The sequence below is a fragment of the Diachasma alloeum genome, unplaced genomic scaffold (genome assembly GCF_001412515.2).
Source record: "Diachasma alloeum isolate Michigan unplaced genomic scaffold, Dall2.0 Dall_scaffold_00381, whole genome shotgun sequence".
Lineage (NCBI taxonomy): Eukaryota > Metazoa > Arthropoda > Insecta > Hymenoptera > Braconidae > Diachasma > Diachasma alloeum.
The window spans coordinates 441,599-463,064 of NW_021680520.1; the positions used below are offsets into that span (position 1 = coordinate 441,599).

A 21,466-nucleotide genomic window follows, 5' to 3' on the forward strand; every position below is an offset into this window, starting at 1 on the left:
ATTATCAATTTTCGTCGAATAAGTTCTGACAATCGACATCATCCCCCAATATCTCGTTTGAATCGACAGCATCTCCAGTATGATTAACTGCTTTGGTCCATACAGGGAATCTTTGGTCATTCTCGATAACATTTCAGCAGATGGTCGAAATTCAGAACATCCTCCATTAGATCTAACGTGCTAACTGGATAGTACGATACCCTTGATCGTGGGTACAATAAGACGATTTCGAAGTTTAGTTTTTGAACGATTAATCTTCGAAAATACTCTCTCACTATCACAATTCGAATGGGGCATTGACAGGATGGCCAACACAGCCTTAGCCACATTATAGAGCACAAGTTCACCTCCTTCTTTCTTTTCTGATAATAATTTAGCCCAAACGATCAATTTCCATGGATTTCAATTCCTCAACATCATCGAAGGAATGTGAGGGTAGTGCACGCCACTCATCATCAACGACTTGGTATTGTTCCTCCGGGGAAACTGGGTAGAAGGGATAGAATTGGAATCAGAGTTGGAGTTCTTTCTAGCTCCAGGTGGGACAATGCATTCTTTGGTTTGAATATTTTCAGCTTCTCCATAATTGGGTTCAAGAAATCATATCTCTTTCTAATCTCCATACATGCCTGAATTAAGACATTTTGACAAGTCTCATGGAAATAGTCCTGGCGTGAAACTACAATGGATGTTTGGAGCTCCTTCATCACGTAACTTCGCAAATACATTTGATGCTTCGGCAAGAATTGATCTTCATTCGCTGGATCTATTTCTGATAATGGGGTCCTATTGAGGTAGCTCCTGTTCATGTACGCATGGAGGAAATGTTTGTACAACTCTACCATCGCATCATGAAGATCAACAATGACCACTTTGCTCGATTGAAAATATTTGTTAGCATCTGTGAATTTTGGAAGTGCCCGTTTTAAGAATAAGAAAGGTAATTTCACGGATGGGTCATTCAGAGAATTATGGATCGATTCTGCTGCAACTAATTTCAGTTCTAACCATTTTTCATTGAAATCTAACTGAAGGGCAGACCACTGTTCAAGAATTCTCTCAACTACGAACGTTAATGACAGCCATCGAGTCTGGGAAGGATGTAGTAATTGGTGTCTTTCTGTCTCTGTGAAATCCTGAAACTCTGCAAATTCACATTGTCGTTTCGCACTGCTTTTGAAAAAATTATAAATGTTACAGGCTAAATCTTCAGCTGTTCGAGATAACTGTGCACAGGCCTGACAAGCACACAAGTGGAGGGAGTGACAGATGCATTTCATAATAGTTATATTAGGGAAATCCCGTCTGAAGCGACTAGCAACTGAATTTTTTGCCCCCATCATCACATTGCATCCATCTGATGCGAAACCAATTACATATTCTTTTGGTATCCCTCTTTTCTCTAAGCTTGAAATGATGTTTTGGTAAAGATGCTCAGCAGTTGCACTTGTAATTTTGCCTGGCTCCAAAGCTTCAACCAAATCCCAGAATTTCGTTACGACACAGCCTCGTTCTTCATCATAATATCTCACTAATACACAGCTAGTCTTCACACAGGAAATATCGGTGGATTCGTCAGTCAATATACTGAATTTTGATTTGAGCAATTTCTGGGTAGTTTCACTAGATTCCGTTTCTCCAATTACATTCCTCACTATGGCTGTCGCCTTTGTCCTCTTTAGATTCATTTTTGCCATGATTTTTGAATCGGGAGCTCCATCTTTCAAAGCATCAATGAGATGATTCATGCAGTTGAATGCAATGTCATGATCTGCAAAAAATCCTGTCAATTTGATTTCAAGATTTTTTGCTGCTGTTTCCAATTTGACGTTGTCATATGAGCCTTGGACAAATTGGGTCATCGTCATTTTAGTCGACTTTGAAGAATTCACTTTGTCAAGATGTTTTTTAGTTTTTGCCTGAGCTTCTAGAACCGATACATCTGCAATGTATTCCTGATTGCATAATCGGATTGTTTGGAACAGATTTTAACCAACTCTTGAATTCTGGCATTGTCAACCAAGCTTCACGAAACTTCTGAACAACTTTTTCTTTCTTTTCATCTGGACTTTTACGTTTCTTTTTTGGTGGAGTTTGCAAAGGATCTTTGTCATTGTTCATTGTGTAGATCTAGAAAAAAGTGGTAGGTGTAACCTAACTTCTAAAATTCTGTACCTAATAATCATTTTATCCAAATTTCATCAATACAAACCTTAATCGATCGGATCTATTAATTTCAAGGTATGCGATATTTTTATTTATGGAGAAATTTAACTAAATTCGATTTGAATGGCGGAAACTTGATTCATGCGGGAGCAAGAGATTTTCTCTAGCTGTACAATTCTGCGTTATGCGGCTGAATAGGATACCAAGGAGCCCTCCGTATGAGTCAGACTATATCATTGCCCATAGTTCAGTACTGAAGAATGTCATTGGCGAAAGACCTTGGTGTATGAATGTTTCATTATCGACTGACGATATATCCGAATTTTTGTAGCGCCACTGAAGGTGTGTAATTATATGAGAGTGTCCCTTCTGGATATCATGTTCTAATTTCAAATTCAACGATATTTATTTAAAAATTTATCACTGATTTTGACCGGAAGAAGCTAACAGTCAGGAATGTCTGATGCTAAGGAGAGAAAATACAGGATACCATGATACCATGGGTCTGTATGGTACATCATGGTACATGGAATGGGTACCCAAAATCCTGGTAGAGATACCAGGAAAATGGTATGGTTGGCAACGCTGGTCGAGACCCAGGTAAAATAAGTGCTCAAAAAATCGTGACGAGATGCACCGATCCGATGTCTTTCGAAATTGCAACAATTCCAAAACTTTTGATGACTTTTCAGACAGTGATGATCTATCCAAAAAATTTATCGTGTAGTCTCGACGGCATCACTATAATCCCGAGTGGAAATTCCGGTCAGGTCTTGATCAACTTTGGATCAGGTTAGACCTGACCACTGATCAGGTATTGATCAAGTTGACGGATCCGGTCTTGATCAGATATGTTACGCCTCTGACCAATCCGGATTTGATCAAGACAAATGGGTCCGAACTTGATCAAGTCAACTGTATGAAGACCGGATGACCTGTCAGTCAGTATCAATAACAATTATCAATGATAATTAATTCAAAACAAAAGATAATTCAATTCTTTCACCGTAGGCCGCCTCTCTTAATGAATCTCTACTGTCATTACCTGTGAAAAAGCTTATTATTTTTTTACCGATGCTGCGGATCGAACCGGGGACCCTATGATTACTAATCCTATGCCCTAACCACTACGCTATCGCACCATTACTATTGAGTAACCTGTATATTGCCTATATGATTTGTATCGGGGTATTCGTTGAATTTACGATTATTCCTGATCTCGCGGATGTACGTGTGTATTCTCAGAGATAAAATATGTTCAATTAAATTTTTATTTATTTCATTAAGGAATAATAATAATGATGATAACAATAACACTAAGGAATAAATAGACATTTGGTGTTTTTTTTTCTCAACATCATTTACGTGTAAGTTTGATACTCCTTTAATATGTATTTACGGCATCATCATCCCTCCCTTCAGTACATTTGAGAAGGGGTGGCTGTTAATTAAATTGATTAATTAAATTAAATTCATAGAATTAAATTAATTTAATTTAATTTATTTTAATTATAGTATAATGATCCTTTTTAAAGATTGAAAATAATTATTGATAATGGTTGATAAAACTTAATTTGAATAGTATAATAATAGCTAATTAAATTATCCGAAAAACTTATTAAAATTAATGTCAGATGGAGCCGATCTGCATCTGATCATTTTCTCTTCAATTGACCCCTTTCAAATGCCGATCAAGGACATCAAATCCGAATTTGATCAATTTGGGGTTAGGCAGCCGACCTCAGGGTGAGATCGTGCCTACTTGATCAGAACTTGATCTGAATCATCCTGTAATTTTTCGGATCCGATCTACTGGATCAAAACTTGGTCAGATTCTCATCAGGNTAGGCAGCCGACCTCAGGGTGAGATCGTGCCTACTTGATCAGAACTTGATCTGAATCATCCTGTAATTTTTCGGATCCGATCTACTGGATCAAAACTTGGTCAGATTCTCATCAGGCATCATCTGATCATGTCTGCCCGATCAGAACTTGATCTGAACCCGCCTGTAGTGTTTCGGATCCGATCTGGTGGATCAAAACTTGGTCAGGTTCTCATTAGGCATCATCTGATCATGTCTACCTGATCAGAACTTGATCTGAATCATCCTGTAATTTTTCGGATCCGATCTACTGGATCAAAACTTGGTCAGATTCTCATCAGGCATCATCTGATCATGTCTGCCCGATCAGAACTTGATCTGAACCCGCCTGTAGTGTTTCGGATCCGATCTGGTGGATCAAAACTTGGTCAGGTTCTCATTAGGCATCATCTGATCATGTCTACCTGATCAGAACTTGATCTGAACCCGCCTGTAGTGTTTCGGATCCGATCTGGTGGATCAAAACTTGGTCAGGTTCTCATCAGGAATCACCGGATTAGTCGAACCTTACAAAAACCTGATCAAGTTCTGATCATGGTTCAGGTGGGCCTGAAGTAATTTCCACTCGGGTCGGCCTAGAATTGGCATGCCAAGTCTCGGCGACCCATCCATGGCCAAATGTTGGCTGAACGTCAAATAGGCATTCGCCGAATCCCAAGTCACGACCAATAATTGAATAAACTTTGGACGCAGAAACTTTTTAAGGGTCAAACCGGACAGAAAAGTCAACAGATTCCGAGGGTCAAACCCTCAGTAGGGTCATAGTCTAGCAGGGAAAACGAGCGCAATAATCCAAATAGTCAAACACTAACTAGGGTGCCGAGGGTCGTGAGGGTCAAATATGGGTAACAAGAGCACAATAGATTCGCAAGATATCGGAACCTCTTATCCACACTTGACATCTCGGTGTGGTAGGGGAACATATACGGTAGGATACAAACGAGGAGAAAGAGCAAACGGCTGTGACCTCCCTCGCGAAATAATATTTCGTGGTGATACCATAAGAGAAACAAGGGTCATTAGAACTATGTAGAGATGGTGCATTTTTAGTTGGGGTGGGTCTAACATGGACTAATACCATCATCACCTTGCGAAAGGAGTTTGGCTATAAGAAGCCACACTTTGAGGAGCTGGAGACGAAGCAACATCGTCAGTACGGCTATCACGTATTGGAAGAATGAGCTCCTTGCTGCAATGGGAAGCGATTCGTTGAAGCACAAGATATACGGTGATGTCCCAACGTAAAAGCCAGTCGATGTCGTTGTCGATGGGCCCTGAGCTCCTGAAGAAAATCGTCATAGTATCGCTGGACACGGAGAAGAAGAGATGACGCCATTGAAGATCTCTAGCCCGGAGGGAATACCCAATGTCAAGCTACAACGAGCGATTCGTGCAATGCTACAGGACTGTTCCTAGACCCGTTTAAGGAGTGTGTCAAGGGGGGTTCTTTTCCTGCTAAGTCGAAGCAGTAGAAACTAGTTCCTCTGGAAAGGGAAAGATCCGCCTGACCAACCCGAATTATTTTGTCCACTCTGCATGTTCGCTAGTGCTGGCAAGATTCTCGAATGCATTGTCCATAGGAGAGTAGAAGAAGCAGTTGATCTAGTACTAGGTGACAACCAATACAGTTTGTGGAGATGCCAACCCGAAGACCGATGCACTGTTGATGTCATCCACCATGTTATCGAAACCGATGACACGAGAAGAATAAAGAGTAGACACACGAGTCTTGCAAGAATCCAGGCATTATAAATGAATTTTGTACAGCATAGTAGTAACACTGAACATTGAGAATGTTCTCAACTTAGCCAGGTGAAACTGGATTAAGGACGCAAAAGATCATATCCCGCAAGGCTCATACTTTGGAAAGCTTAAATATCGCAAGGATCATAAGTCAGGAGAGTCGATTTGATCGTTTGACCCTTGTGATGGTCTTGTCTGCTTCAGTTGTTTGAACCATTCATCTCAGAATTGAATAGTGATCGATAGAATTTTGTTCAAAAGTCGAGGTCAAGTTGTCGGGTCAAGTTTTAGTCGTCTCTATTGGTAATTTTACTTAATATTAAACTTCACAATTTACCACCGACAATCAATTCGAAACACTTTACAACTTCTGACATCAGTTAAAGGGACGTGGCTGTTAAATGATTAGTCTATTAGTTGCAAATGAGGCGGAGAGAAAATACAAAGAGAGTCAAAATTGGGGGAAAGAATCGATAGAACCAATTCAGTGCTGCTAATTTCAAAGAGAAAGTTCAGAGAAAATCAGGTATGCATTAACGATCGATTAGAATTGGGAAAATGAGTAATTTTACATAGAAATATATGTAGATGTGTTGGTAATTTCAGCGAACGCCGAAAAGTCCGGAGTTATATCTTGAATTTTGAAAATCTTTTAATGGATAGTCAGAGAGAAAATTGAAAAAGTTGATAAAAAATTTCTCTCCATCATCTGACGAATTTATTTTGAAACGTAAATTGCTCAATTAATTAGCGAGAATACCGAGCTCCTGACCTATTTACCCTCTTGAAATAGATGATTAAACTCTCCTCATAAATCCACCTTCTTTTTTTTAATTGGAGAATTCTTTTCAAATGGGACAAAGGCTAGGTATGCCGAGTATTTATGACCTCTACTCCACATCAAGGAGGAAGAAATTCACTTATCCCAATAATTTTTGTCGGTCACAATGCATTATTTAGCCATCATCCGACGGCAAAAAAATTTGCAATGAAAGAGAGCATAACGAGTCAATGGCCCCTCCCTAAAAAAAGTATAAACACTGAAATAGATGAATGATTCAAAGGGATAAATGCAAAATACTCCTCTCTACTGCGAAAGAAATCCAATTACGAGATTCATTTCAAACGTTTCCTTCCTTGAAAAATCGCTGGAATTTAGACAATTTAAACACGAGCGTCAATCGACATGAAAGATATGGGTTAGCTTTTCGGAAATTAATTTCCACCATTTCAATGGTCAATGTTTTTTCCTCCATTTAATTCCTCTCACGTTTTTTTCGACAGTTTGAACAATGCAACATGGTGAGGCTGAGTTAAAAGCGGTAGCCGGGACGTTAGCCAAACCCAGAGGGGCGCCATCCGACCTACAATACTTTTTACGAAGGGTTATACAGTATAGAGATGCGGTTGAAGATAGATTCGAGCCAAGCTTTTGGCCAGACATGATATTCCCCGAGATTTTGGAACGGCTCAGGGCACTCCTCTTATTTTCCTTGCGCATATAATCTTCGGCGCCATACCAAACCCCCAGACCCAATGTCATTCTATACCATCGAGAGAAGATGGGATATTCGCGTTATACGAGCTGAGTAACATTTTTTCCCCTTTTTTCATTTTCCCAGGAGTTTTCTCCACCCCGGTACTTGTCATTTTACACTTGCCAATATGTATTCGAATGTGTGGGTGAATAATGCGCATACTTTTATTGCATTTTCAATCGTTTATTTTTAGGTTGTTGAGTTTGTGTGATATGCTTTGTGACCGTGGGAATTTACCATTCATTAATTTTAGGAGAAACCATGTGAAATTGTCTGAGACATGGGGATATAGGATTTTTGAATGTTTGACGGAAGGGATGATAAGAGAGAATTTGTTGCATGTATAGCATATAAACTACTTGACATCTCCTATAGAATAGACGTTTTTATAGGAATGCCGTCCCATGCCGCCCCATGCCGTCCAGAATCGCTTAAACTTTGTGAAGAATCACCATAACAACCCTCTGAATAACATAGGTCAAACATTTCTAATATAGTGCATTCATCGATCTTCTTAATACGCTAATACTACTTAGGCAACAGCAATTAGTATATTCCTGGCTAAACTCCTTATAGAAACAGATGATTTTTCGAAGTAAATGGCCTGGTGCAGATGGTGAAGCATACCCATCATCGGACCCTGTCAGATTCACTTCTATATGAATCTCAATATTTAAACTAGCTGAGATTTCCGGTAAAATAGATATTTAAGTGGGGCTCACTGAAGATAGTCAAGATGACTCAATTGGATATTCGACTGTCTTGAGCCGTCCAGAATTGCTTAAACTTCTGGAAAAATTACCATGAGAGACCTTTGAATAACCTGGTGAAACATTCCTCAGGTAGTCCATTCACATATCCAAAATGCAAAGTATTGAACCCCGCTCCATATAATTTTTCTAATGGCATGACGTAGACTACGTGTCCCCGAACATCAACCAAAAAACAATTCTACGCTATTTGTAGCTGGCGATACAGCGTATGCACTGTTAAATTTTTTTTGAAAATTAAGGAATAGTTGCACTTGAAATTCTCAATGTTGTGAATTTGATTACAAATTAAGATCAAATCGTTCATGGCATATTTCATTCAGGTTGGAACTTCAGAATAATTGGGTTTTTCATGTCAGATTATCACTGATATTTCAACGACATCTAGGATTATCAAATTCATTGCGGAATTTGAACATCACATCCAACTAATTTTTCAAGGTATTGAAAATTCAGGGAAATTGTTGCTTGAATTTTCAAATTATTTAATAATTTTCATTATCATGTGGATCTCGAAAATTGCAATTCCTTTGAATACTTCAGAATTCAACTGATTTTTTAATAACAAAATACATGAAAATTTCGTGTGAATGACTAATTGTTAAAAATTTCTAAATTTTTTACTTGAAATTTCAGGACTCAGTTTTTAATAGGGTGGGTGTCATTGGATAATTCCTGAGAGTGATCTCTGCGCTTTCTGCCCTCAACCTCACTCAATCCTAGGCGAAGATATTTTTTTCTCACTTTTTCTGAATTTTCCCAAAAAAGTCGAAGCCTTGTAGGCTTTTAAAATGAAGATTTTTTTCGAGTCTCTGACTCGTTTAGAGATTGTTTCAAATCAAAGTCGCGCAATTTTGCACGCTTTTATGAGCGCAATGCCTTGAATTAAGCGCCGCGCTCTTGAACGAGCTTCTGAATTTTCTCACACCCAAGGAAAAAAGTACTTCTCACCAGTACCGACCGGTACTTGGGAAGTTCACTTGTGAAAAGTTTGAAAAATACTTGTCCCAAGTAGTTTTTGTATCCTTGAGTGAAATACCACCTCTGTCGATCAAACAGAAATAGTCCTGGGAGGAAGCAGCTTCACTACTTTCTGCTAGTGCTTTTAGTACATTTCACAAGTACCGAAGGTACAGCGCAAAAGAAATTTTTTAACTTCTCTCCAGTAGTTTTATGACTTAATTTCAGTACTTTGAATTGATCACTGAGAAAAGGGAATATTATCGACGGATGAAATGAGCTTTCTTGCGCATTTTTGTAAATATAAATATTCGAGAGAAGATATTCTGTAAGAAAAAATCAGTAGATTGTGATTTTTATGGGTGTTTTTCAAACCGAATTGATTTCCAATTTTGAGAATCGTAGTTCACGTTCCCGAAATCGTAATTCACGTTATTCTGACCATAATTTACGATCTCAAAAGCATAATTTATCCGTTTGAGAAAATCGTAAATAACGTTTTTGAAAACGTGAATTACCATTTCAAAAACGTATTTTACCTTAAAATTTTTCTGTGTTCACTTGTGCCCCAACATTTGGATTTTCATTTGTAATCTTGAATGAATTCCTAAAAAAATATGAGTACTGGATTTGAGTAATATTGCTACTTATATTGAGTTCTGTTGGTACTTTTGAAAAGAACCAGCCAGGTACTCATTACAAGTAATTCTTTTACTTGTCCCGAGTAACAAAAGTATTTGCGACAAGTACCGAGGTACTTCTCACCAGTACCTAGGTACTTGACGCATGATACCTGCATCCAGTTCTTTTGTGACTTCGAAAAAGTGCAAAATTCGCCTTTTCTCCACAAACCCTTTGTTACTGGGTAGAAGTACTTTTTATACTGATCAGAAGTAATTTTTTTTTGAGTCCAGTTGAATTGGAACTTTTTTGGGGGGCATTAAGAGATTAATATACTGTTAGAAACAAAATGAAATTTCATTCACAGTTGACTACTAATTTTCAGGACAGTGACACTGAATGCGATGTAGGAAATTCTGTGAAATTCCTGAATTTTAAGTAGCATAAAGACGAGAATTCCTTAATTTATTTGAATTTCCAATCTAATGTGAATATTCAGTGCCAAATTACATTGAATTTTCAGTGAAATCGGAAATTTCATGATTTTTTCCCCCAAAATCGCATTCCGTGTCACTATCCTGAAAATTCAAGAATATGTTTACCGGAATTTTCTGGTTTTCTATTCATTTTCAGGGAAAATGGAACTGAAATTTACAGTTCTCTTTGATTTTTCCACGACATTCTAAATTTTCAATAATCCTTGCAATTTTCTTTTTCTGATCTTTCAAATTCCTTGCAATTTCAGTGATAATTAAATTCGATAAAAATTTTCGAAGTGTATATGATACATTATGTATATGATACTTTTATGCACCAGATCAGATAACTTTTCGTGTGTTGTACGACAAAAATTTGATTTTTGATTGAATTTTTTTTCATACCGTGCATATGATGCATCAATGCAGTTGAGCAGGTGGGAATGAATTTTCGGGTGTTACGGCGGTGAAATTGAATTTATGTTTTCTCAATTGACATTGTGGGCTCATTCATGGTTCTATGCTGCGCATTAAGTGCTTCTGCACTGATGGACCTAATCAGGTTGAAAGGTACTCCGTGTGTTATATCGGGAAAATTTGGTCGAATCTTCTAGGGTCGACATTACAGAATTATTTTTGTGATTAATCGTTGGGTACGCGTATCGCCGCGACGTTCAGTTGACTTAGGAATCGTCATCGGTGCAATTTTCGATGAGCGATGAAATCGCTGATATTGTCTCCGTCATAGTCGGTGCTTAAATTCGTTACATACATTATCCAAACCAATGATCCGTAATACTCCATGTGAATATTGTATCATTCAGTGACGTCTAGAAGAGAGACAAGATTTCATTTTAAAATTATATATATAATCACGTCCATCTGAGACAGACACAACTCGCACTTTTTTCAATTGAAAATGCCTTTATAAAAAACAAGAAGATTTCCCTATCTAAGATTGCAGATAAACAACTCAATAGTGGGCCCTTTTCATGGATAGCATTCAAAAAGACCATCTGAAGTTACGTTTAAAGTAACAGATCTTCAGGCCAAGGGTCGCATGAATCCCACAAATATTTTTTTCAGCACATGTCCCGATCTGTCTCAGAATTAAAGTAAAGTAACCAGAGAGAATTCATCTTTTGATATTTGTCTCATGACCTTTATATTCCTCAGGGGAACGAATATTAAGATATTGCCTTCTATTTATCTTATGATATACTTTTGATCAAATTTGAAAAATGGAAAAATCCATACATTTTGATCAACAATTAAATTGGTACATTAATAAATTTATGAAAAACGTCTCACGTTTATACCTGACTTTTCAGAAATATCTCAAAATGCCCGATATGTTGCATGGCTTGAAGACATAAAAGAATCAAAACACGCAAAATTTGGTACACACTATCTAATTCCAAAATACTGAATCGAAAGAGAATTTACCGAGAATATATCCAAAATATATCCACTATGTACTATAAATATATGGGGAGTATACTTAGAGCACATCCATCATAGATTGCCACCATGGACTGCCGCGTTGTATTCTGTATGCACTACTTATGTATTCCGGACACGGAAATTTTCATATATTATAGCTCGGGGAGATTATTTGGAGACGAAACTCTCATGGAACTTTTGTCTGTGGCGCTGCGTTGAGGAGTTATTCATGAAAAAAACAAAATTCCACCGCAAATTACCTTCTTTTTGAAAATTCATATATCTTCTCTCACTTCGGCTGGAGGAATGAAAGTGATGGCAATCGATTGGACATTTAATACACAATGATCTGAAATAGTTCTTCTATCCAGGTGCGGAAGTCCAAGCTTGAACAATGGGGTCGAGCTTGCTCCAATGTAGGATACCAAACCTTGGAATGCCTAGCTATAACCACGCTTGAACCCTGGGTAACCCCTATGTAAAACTAAGTTTGACGATACCCTGTGAATTAAAGGTTGGATACCAAGGTAGTCTCTATCATGGTTTAAGCTTGGTAGTCCAAGCTTGCACTCAGGGGCGTCAATCAAGCTTGGCCCAATATATTATAGCTAGGTAAATCCAAGGTTACTGATTCTATGCCAGTTCAAGCTCTGCTAGCAAAGTTGGACCAATCATGGCCCAAGCTTGGTATTCCAAGCTTGAACTCTGGGGCTTTAACCAAGCTTGGCCCAGTATGTGATGAGTAGTTTCCAAGCTTGAACCAGCTATGGTCCAAGATTGGTATTCTAGTTTGAGCTCAGACCATCCATCCAAGCTTGGCTGGACATTGGTATCCAACGTAAGCCCAAGGTTGGAGGTACTGAAAAATTTCAAGTTTGCGTTCCAAGATTGGAGCGACTGTGATCCGAGATTAGTATTCTAGCTTGAACTCAGAGAATCTAACCAAGCTTGGCCGAACATTGGTGTTCAGTATAGATCCAAGCTTAGAGTTATTCAAAAAGTTCAAGCTCGGGTTCCAAGACCGACAATAGTATAGTGACTAATAAGTAATTTACAAAATCTGCATATAGATCCGTTATTCTCAGAGAAAATCACGCATAATTTTTTAAAACAAGTAGAAATTGAAAGATGTTGGAAACTGTTCAAATGTGTATTTCCTAGTCTCATTTTGCCCTGGTCTCCCTTATTCATTATCATTTTTATTTCCAGTGTTCACTATCGAATCATTTATTATAATTGCCCATTCAAATAGTTGAGCGAAAAAAACTATGTGTTGAAGAAAAATATCCTGGGAAAGTATATATGAACAATACCAAATATGAATCAATGGAAGTGCTCGGTAGTCTAGTGATTAGGGAGACTCGTCGAAATAATTAGCGAAAACAAATTTGGGTTTTTAATCGATCATTGCATTAGGGATTCATAATCCAGCAATGACCCATCATGAAAATAAGGAAATAAAAATTAATTTATCATTTTTTATCATTATTTTTACCGCAATTGAGTAGCGACTGACCATAAGAGATGGCGCTTGGCCCAAACTTGAATCATTGCTGCCTTCCTACCTACGAATATCCAAATAATACAGCTTGAATTGACTTACATTCAACCGGGGGTCAAGTCTGGATAGATTCTGGTAGCCAAGCTTGGACGGAGTTTTATGTCCAAGCTTGGGCGAAGTTTCGCATCCAAACTTGAACTAGTGTTACAAACCCACAATTAGCCCTGGTTGGTTCCAGCTTGGAAACCAAACGTGAACCAAGCTAGGCTAGTCTTGGTCCAAGCTTGGTTCAAGCTTGAACCAATGCTCAATTCCCACCTGGGTGTCATCATGCCGGGGTGAATAAATTCACAGTGAATTTCAACGCGGCATCAGAGCCTTTTGGTTCCTAAACACAATCTAACCCTAAAAATCAGAGTCAGCGTCAAAAATTCATATCTCCACTCTCATTCAATAGCAAGAAATGAAATTGATTGGAATCGATTGGCCATTCAATGCCATCATCCCTCCGCCTTAAATGGGAAAGGGGGCATGATCTCTCTATCGGGCAATAGCGTTTGATTGGCTGTCTTTTTTCCCTCCATAACTTATAAACAAAGCGTCGGAGGCGGACACAAATGACTCTCCCAAGCTACCCTCACGATATGTCAGATCCGTTTTGGGACACCCTGTACAATGAATGTGTGTAGGATACATCCCCGATATGTGCAGAGAATGGCTGAAACAAATGGTATCAATAGAAATTTCCATATATATCAGATGCATCAGCGATATATCTCAAGTGCAAAAGAAAATAGGTTCATTCACATTGATAGAAAGAATCACAAGAGAGAAATATTCAATAAAAATTACGTATCTTTTCCGTAATTCCGAAGCGAAATGTGGTTGTAGGAAATTTGACGGAACTGTCACGTAATTTTTACCTAAAATCACGGAATTTTACCACAGTGTTCCATAATTTTTACCTGAATCTCCTGTGAAAAATTACGATACCCTCACTTAACTTTTCTGAGTCGATTCCATAATCGGTGAGCGAAATGTGAGTACCGTAGTTTTTACTGAACATTTCTCTCTGTGCATAGAACAATCCGAAATTGTTCGACTAAATGTTTATGAATAATAGCATGATTTGTACAAATCGATTCTCGGCAGATAATAAACACCGACATTGCGCGGACATCACCGACGTTGATGGAATGAGGCACCGCTCCTACGTCGGGTTGATCATTGGCTAAAGTCCGCCGCCCAGTATCGAGCCAATTGGAGGTAATATAGGCCCGATGTTCAGCCGTTTTGTCTCAACCTTCACTGGTATTCTTGCGCTTATATGGCATAGGAATCCTCCCACAGAACTGAGTAAAGCTGAGCGCTGCTTAGTAACCATTGCTGTCGGTTCTTTTTCATTTGCTTTGTTTGTTAATTATTAAAATACTCTCAATCAATATTTCCCGTTTATTGAGCATAAAAAAGTTGGGGATTTTACGTTATGCTTCCATTGGATTTCATGAAAGGTTATTTATGGAGTTCATTTCATGGAAAAGTGTAAAATAAAGTGAAACTAGAACGTGGTAATACTTCAGCCCGGATAATTATATGTTCAGGTATTATGTATAAATATACAGGGTGTCCCATTTGAAAAGATGCGGCTAATTATCTCTCGAGGGGGGCGGGAAACAAAAAAATATTTGATACAAAAATTGTAGGGTTTCGAGGGCGACATCCGATGTAGTCATTATTTTGAGCTTTCAAGCTCACGCTTGCAAGCTGCAAGCACAAAGTGCTGTTTTTCAAATGGCAACCGCATTTTTTACCCCAATGAAACTTGTTCATCTTGATGAGTTGTTTTCAGAAACCTCGTCATTCATTTAATTTCATTTCATTTTACTCGAAAAATGCCATAAAAAGAGTTTTCGGGTAATTTTGTCCGTTGACAGTATCATTGAAGAAATATCACTATGTGGTTGATGGGCAAGTGATAGGCCCACCGCACCACACGTTCATTTTCCAACGATATTGATGTTCAATGTGTTGCGTCCAGTGAGGATTTTCCCTTGACCAATAATGACAATTGTGTCGATTTAACGATACTCTGGAACGTTGCCTCGTCGCTGAAGAGAACGTACTGAAAAAAATGTGGATCTTCATACAGTCTCTGCAAGGCCCAGTTACAAAAATCAACACGGTTTTGCCTGTCTTGCGTAGACAATGCTTGAGTCAAAGTTATGTGATACAGGTGGTAGTGGCCAGATCGCAAAATTTTTTGTGCTGTGCTCCGTCGTACTCCTAAATCCCGTTCAATTTCTCTCAAACTGACGTGAGGATTCATGTGAATCATAGCTAATATTGCAACAGCTTGGGGATCATCAGGATTAATACCTTGTTGTACTTGTTATTGTCGTCCTCGAAGGATTCTCCCTCTTCTACAACTCCTTTCGATCCTCCGGATAACAAAATCTGTAGGATAATGTAGTCAATTGCGGTACAATTCCCCTGGCTGAATACATCGTGATGTGTTCAATGAAATAACAAGTGATACTAAATTGATTCGGATTGAATTGGCACCGATTAGAAGAGAAGAATCCTCGAAGGAGTAGGGAAATGTTTTGTTTATTGTTTACGTTCGATTATTCCGGTATGTAAACAGATCAATGGAACAATTACACCAAGATTCGCCAAGGATGTTTGAATCTTGAATTCAACCACAGAACTCGGTTTTGTGGCATTTTTCGAGTAAAATGAGATGAAACTAAATGAATGATGAGGTTTCTGAAAAGAACTCATCAAGATGAACAAGTTTTATTGGAGTAAAAAATGCGGTTGCCGTTTGAAAAAAAGCACTTTGTGCTTGCAGCTTGCAAGCGTGAGCTTGAAAGCTCAAAATAATAACAGCATTAGATGTCTCCCTCGAAACCCTACAATTTTTGTATCAAACATTTTTTTGTTACCCGCCCCCCTTGAGAGATATTTCGCCGCATCTTTTCAGATGGGACACCCTGTATTTGTACATCTGGAGTACTGCAAATTAATGTGCACGTTGTGGATACACAATCGAATAATTTTATTAAATTCAATTAGGTCAATGGGATAAACGAAGGCGCGCATTATGTACAGGTGGCGGTGGTGGAAACTCAGTATATGAGTTTTCGTGGATTATCTCTATTTTTCAATTTCATATACCGCATGTTAGATTTTCTATGTTACGCCTATCCGGGAAATGAAAAATAGCAAAGTATTATAATTCTAGTTTTTCCTTCGTAATTTATTTTTAATAATTCGTTTGAACTATGATAAAAGGGGCACAAAAATTTTTTCAGCTACGAAAAATGAATCAAGGCGGATGTCCCAGTAGCTGGACGCCCGAGCGAGGGGCTGCTCACTCCATAACTGAGTGACACAGATTTCGATTTCGGGTGGTTTCAGCAATGATTTGAGTGATTTCGGAAAAAATGATTTCGGTGATTTCGAGCGTCACTGGAGGTGATTTCATGAGTTCAAATGATTCCATTAATTTAAAATCAGTGATTTCAGGAAAATAAAGTTGATAAATAATAGAGGTGAGGCGAAACGGGTTGTGTCAAATTATGAAAATAAAAATTGGCAATAATAACTGACAAATAATAACGAATTCGCTTTATTCCACTCCGCCAATCTTGAGCAAATGACGATGAAAAGCTGTCCACTTTGCCATTTTACTACGGCAATGAGTATGGCATTTTATTATCATCAATTTCAAAATCACGAATTATTTGCACGGTGCGCACTATGCCAGTGTGACACTGAAAAAATAGTATTTGTCATTCGGCCGTTCCGTACGGTCTCACTCGGATTCGGATTCGGATTCAGTACCATCGAAAACATAAAATCCAATAAAAAAAAGTCAATTTTCTCGGTAGTGTATACAGAATCAGTGATAGCATATGGAATAATTCTTTTATGGCGAGGACTATAATCAATTATATACTAGGGTGATTATATCGGAGGACTGAATCACCTTTAACACCATGAGATCCAAATTGATGGTGAATGGTTCTCCGTATACCCCCGCACGATGAAAAAACATACAAGAAAAATTACTGTTGAGTACTGTAAAATGGGCTCATTTTAACGAATCGGAAAACATTCACGCGCCAGCACCGGACATTTCACTGCGAAATACAGAAATTTTTAACGGTAAATCCGAGAAAAGTTTGTGTAGCACGCAGCAAAAGTTGTGGTGCTGGCACGTGAATTTTTCCGGATCCGTTAAAATGAACCCATTTTACGGTTCTACCACAGTAATTTTTCTGGTTTTCTGGCGTATTGCATTGTATGTAATACCTCTGTGAGAAGTCTAATGAAATGAATCACATACAATGGTGATTTTGGCATTGTGAGATTGAGAAATCGTTTTAAAAGCTGGATACGATGTAACACAATGATGGGAATTTTAGTTTTTCTGCCTTTGACTCCCCTCATCTGATTTATAAATTAGTGTTGAACGTTTTTGCACACTAATTTCCATATAGTATCATCATCTCGACACATAATGTCGCCCAGGAACATCTGGGGCGACAGCAAACCGACTTTTGAATTCCTCCTAGGATACGATGGCTCCCGACCCTGACCGAGGTATTGGTTCAGTGTAGGCATAGTAAAATTTCTTAAGCCCTTTTATATTGAATACAGGGACCACTATCAATTTTTCTGAAAATCAACGAGGAAATACAGAGTGACAAATGGGAATAGGTGAAAACTTTTCATTTCCTTCTCCACTTTGTCATCAGCGATCGGGCTGTTGTAGGTTAAAACTTGGAACCTGGCAAATTCTGTTAGGACACTCCGGGGTCTAATTCATATTCTCAAAAATGAGTGAGGTTATTGTCGAATAAAAAGTGTATCTCATTGAGTGCTATTATTCTCGAGGAAAAAATTACACAAATGCGTATAGAGGCTTTCGTAGTAAGTTTGGTAGTTACAGAATTGGGAGTGAAACCACTCTCAAACGGTAGGAATTTTTTAGTTCTCCTATACAATTTTTTTTTTAGGTTAGTCCCCAATAATTTTTTTGAGTCAATGTGTTCTTTTTTGTAGGGTAATTGATAATTTTGTCAACTATGGTACCCTACAGGATCGTCGCCATGATCTTCCGGGTCCATCTTATACAGTAACGACGGAAGAAGTAGTGGACAAGATGGAAAAGCATTTAAAAAATCATCCAACTGATTCAATACGCAAGGCGGCTGCGAAGTTAGAATTGAATCGAGAGACCCTACGTTTGATAATTGAACATTTCCTCAAACTTCATCCTTATAAAATCACTTCCCACCAATTGCTTACGCAAGCTGCTATAGGGAAACGACTTGAATTCAGCAAAGTTTTGACGCAAATGTTTGAAAATGCTGAAATCGAAACCAATCGAATTATTTTCACGGATGAAGCTCATTTCTACCTTAATGGCTATGTGAATAAACAAAATCATCGATTTTGGGGGAGTGAAAATCCACAATCATCAGTAGCAAAACCGCTCCACCCTACTAAAGTAACAGTTTGGGCTGCTCTGTCGATCAAACAAATACATGTAGAAATCTTGGAAGAGTTACTGAGAGATGTTGGAAACCGAATTTTTCTCCATTTGCTAAGAAAAACGGATTGGTGAAAGATTTCTATTTTATGCAAGACAGTGCAGCACCTCATCGAACTAATGATGTGTTTGCTACATTGCACAAAGTATACGGTGATCGCGTCATCGGCTTAGGGTATCCTCGCTTCGGCCGAGCAGGGATGGAATGGCCACCATACTCACTGGATTTGAACCCGTGTGATTTCTTACTGTGGAGTTATCTCAAAGACTTCTGTTACGCGGAAAATCCTCAGACAAAAGAGGCTCTGATAAGCGCTATCCAGAAGGGTGTTTCTGATATTTCTCATGCTAAAATTGAAGAAGTCTTCCATAGTTTTCAGAAATGCCTTGACTATTGCGCATATTCTGATGGAGGACACTTCGAGAGTATTTACCATTAGTCCTATGACCTCGAATGTGTTTCATCAATTCTTTCACCGTGTGAATTTTTATTTAAAAAAAATGAAATTCAACTCTAACTAATTGTAGAGTACCATAATGTGGGTCCCTGTACAAGGACCCATATTAGAGTACATAGTACATTTCGTCACTAGGCCGAAAGCAACTTTTCTCGCTAATATATGAATTTGCAATCATATTAGTTGGAAAAGTTTTTTTCGGCCATGTGGCGAACGATATTTTTTTTTCATGACGGCTGACATGACAAAAATTTTCATGTGCTACCTAACTTTTCCCCTGCCGTTGAAGGACTTTTCTGGTACTTTTTCCATTTCTCTGGTCTTTTCTGGTCAACTCCGGTCGAAGTTAGTTGTAGCTCCTTTCCGGTAATCAGCACATGATTTTTTCTCGGATTTTTAACAAAATTAGAGGTCATAAAAATCCTGGATTCATTCACCAATATTTAGAAAATCATTTCAGTTGCGCCTTACATGCGTCATATACTTCGGCCTTTTTCAATAGTCAATCATAAAATTCTACATTACTTTGGTTGACGAATATCTCAGAAATTTCCATAAAACTCGAGTTTGAAGCTTCCATATATCTAGTAACATTAATATGAATATAATAAATTAATTATATAATTTCAATAGTCAATAATACAATTGTACACTCGGTTCACCAATATCACAGCTATTTTTGTAACTAGGAAAATGACGCGCGCTACGCGCGCACGTAAAATGTAGGAGTCTCATGTTGAGCTAATCATAGATGGCTAATATTCATTCATTATTCAGATTGTTTTTAAGAGTGATTAATTTTTGCAAATAATGAAAGTTCTAATAGGATGTGGAGAAGGAATTGGACGGTTATGTGATATTATTTCAACATTTTAACATTGAATTCCACTTTATTCGATTGGTTTGATTTTCTTTATCATTATTTTCATTGTTTAGGTCATTGGAGTTGTCATTTAATGGTGAAATTCAGTTTCAGAAAAAATAATAGAAGGATTAGATGTCTCATGAATTGTTAAAAAATAAAAAAATACGATGAAAAGAACAAATAATAATTTTTTCTATACTATAATATTTTTTTTCTATTTTATTATATTTTTTGAATAATATATAAGATATTCAAATTTAGGATGAAAATAACCGTAAGTCAAGCATGGCGGCATAGATTTACGACAAAAAACGTTACATTCTTTTTTTAAAAGGAGAACATTTCAATAAAAATGCCTGGCGATAATCAGCCTTCCAGGTATAAAGATCAAAGGAAAAGAATTTTACTCTTCACAAATCATAAATCGTCATAAATTATAAATATCAATTATTCTACACGTTATTGACCGCGGGATTATTTCCATTTCAATTTTCTTAAATTCGACTGCTTTTGTTAATGTTAATAACGCTCAAGCTTACAACGGCGGCCTCCGTGGTATTCGGTTCAGCTGGAGGCCTTCAAGTTCCTTTTTCGGGTCCCATTCGACACTCTATTCAACCCTATGCATGCGGCTGTGGATTCTACGCTGTACCGCATTCGCACTCCTATAGAACATAGGAGTAGCATAGGAAAACACAGGAAACCCACGCCGGTACATGCGGTTACTCTATTAGCAACCTCCCGCTCGTCGGAGCCTCAGTTTGAAAAATTTGGTTCCACTTGGAATCGCACTCGCAATCTTATTCCGCACACTAGATTCGTGTCTAACCCACTCCGTTACAGACGTAGATGATTTGTAAAAATATTTTTAAACAATGAACAGCGTTCTCTTTGTTATCTATTGCGGGAACATTTTTATTCAGAACATTTTCAAGTACAACGTCATTTTACGATAGTGATAGTGCTTAAACGTCCAGAGGTGGGCCTATCGACGGAGGATTTCAATGGAAGAGCTGCGTGTTGTATTGTAAAATACAGATCTCAAAAATCATTTGGAATATTTGAAAAAATCGAACGCCATTGGTCTTGTTATGAATCCTGGTATATTTTTTGTTCAAACCTCTTTCGAGTGTGAATCAAAATGGCCGCGAGAGAGGCATTCAAACTTTTAAATTGTTAATAATATTTCTGCGGTAAAATTTAGCCGGCATAACAAATAATTTGGATTCTGCCTCTCAAAACGAATAGAAAACGTTTTGTTGAAAATGTTTTTCTCAAAATGCATATTAAACCACCCTCAGCGTATCCACTACTAGGAGTGCTAACTTTACGGAGCTATTCTATACATCAGTTTCAAACAAAATTAGAATATGTGAGAACCGAGCAATTGCAATATTTCTATTCTGAGTAGCAAATGATGACAGAATCTTTTTTTTTCTAATTCTTTATTCTTCTTTTTTTCTAGTTTTTTCAAAAACTAAA

At 37.8% G+C, this 21,466-nt stretch overlaps 1 protein-coding gene across 1 annotated transcript; it reads right to left on the reverse strand.

Annotated features, from left to right (window-relative positions):
* Positions 1-455: 455 nt before the first annotated feature.
* Positions 456-2,121, reverse strand: LOC114841408. Its single transcript, XM_029126390.1, has 2 exons — positions 1,998-2,121; positions 456-1,942 (listed from the first exon to the last, which is right to left on the reverse strand). The coding sequence occupies exons 1-2, from the start codon at positions 2,119-2,121 to the stop codon at positions 456-458; spliced, it is 1,611 nt and encodes a 536-aa protein (XP_028982223.1).
* Between the last annotated feature and the right edge of the window lie 19,345 nt (positions 2,122-21,466).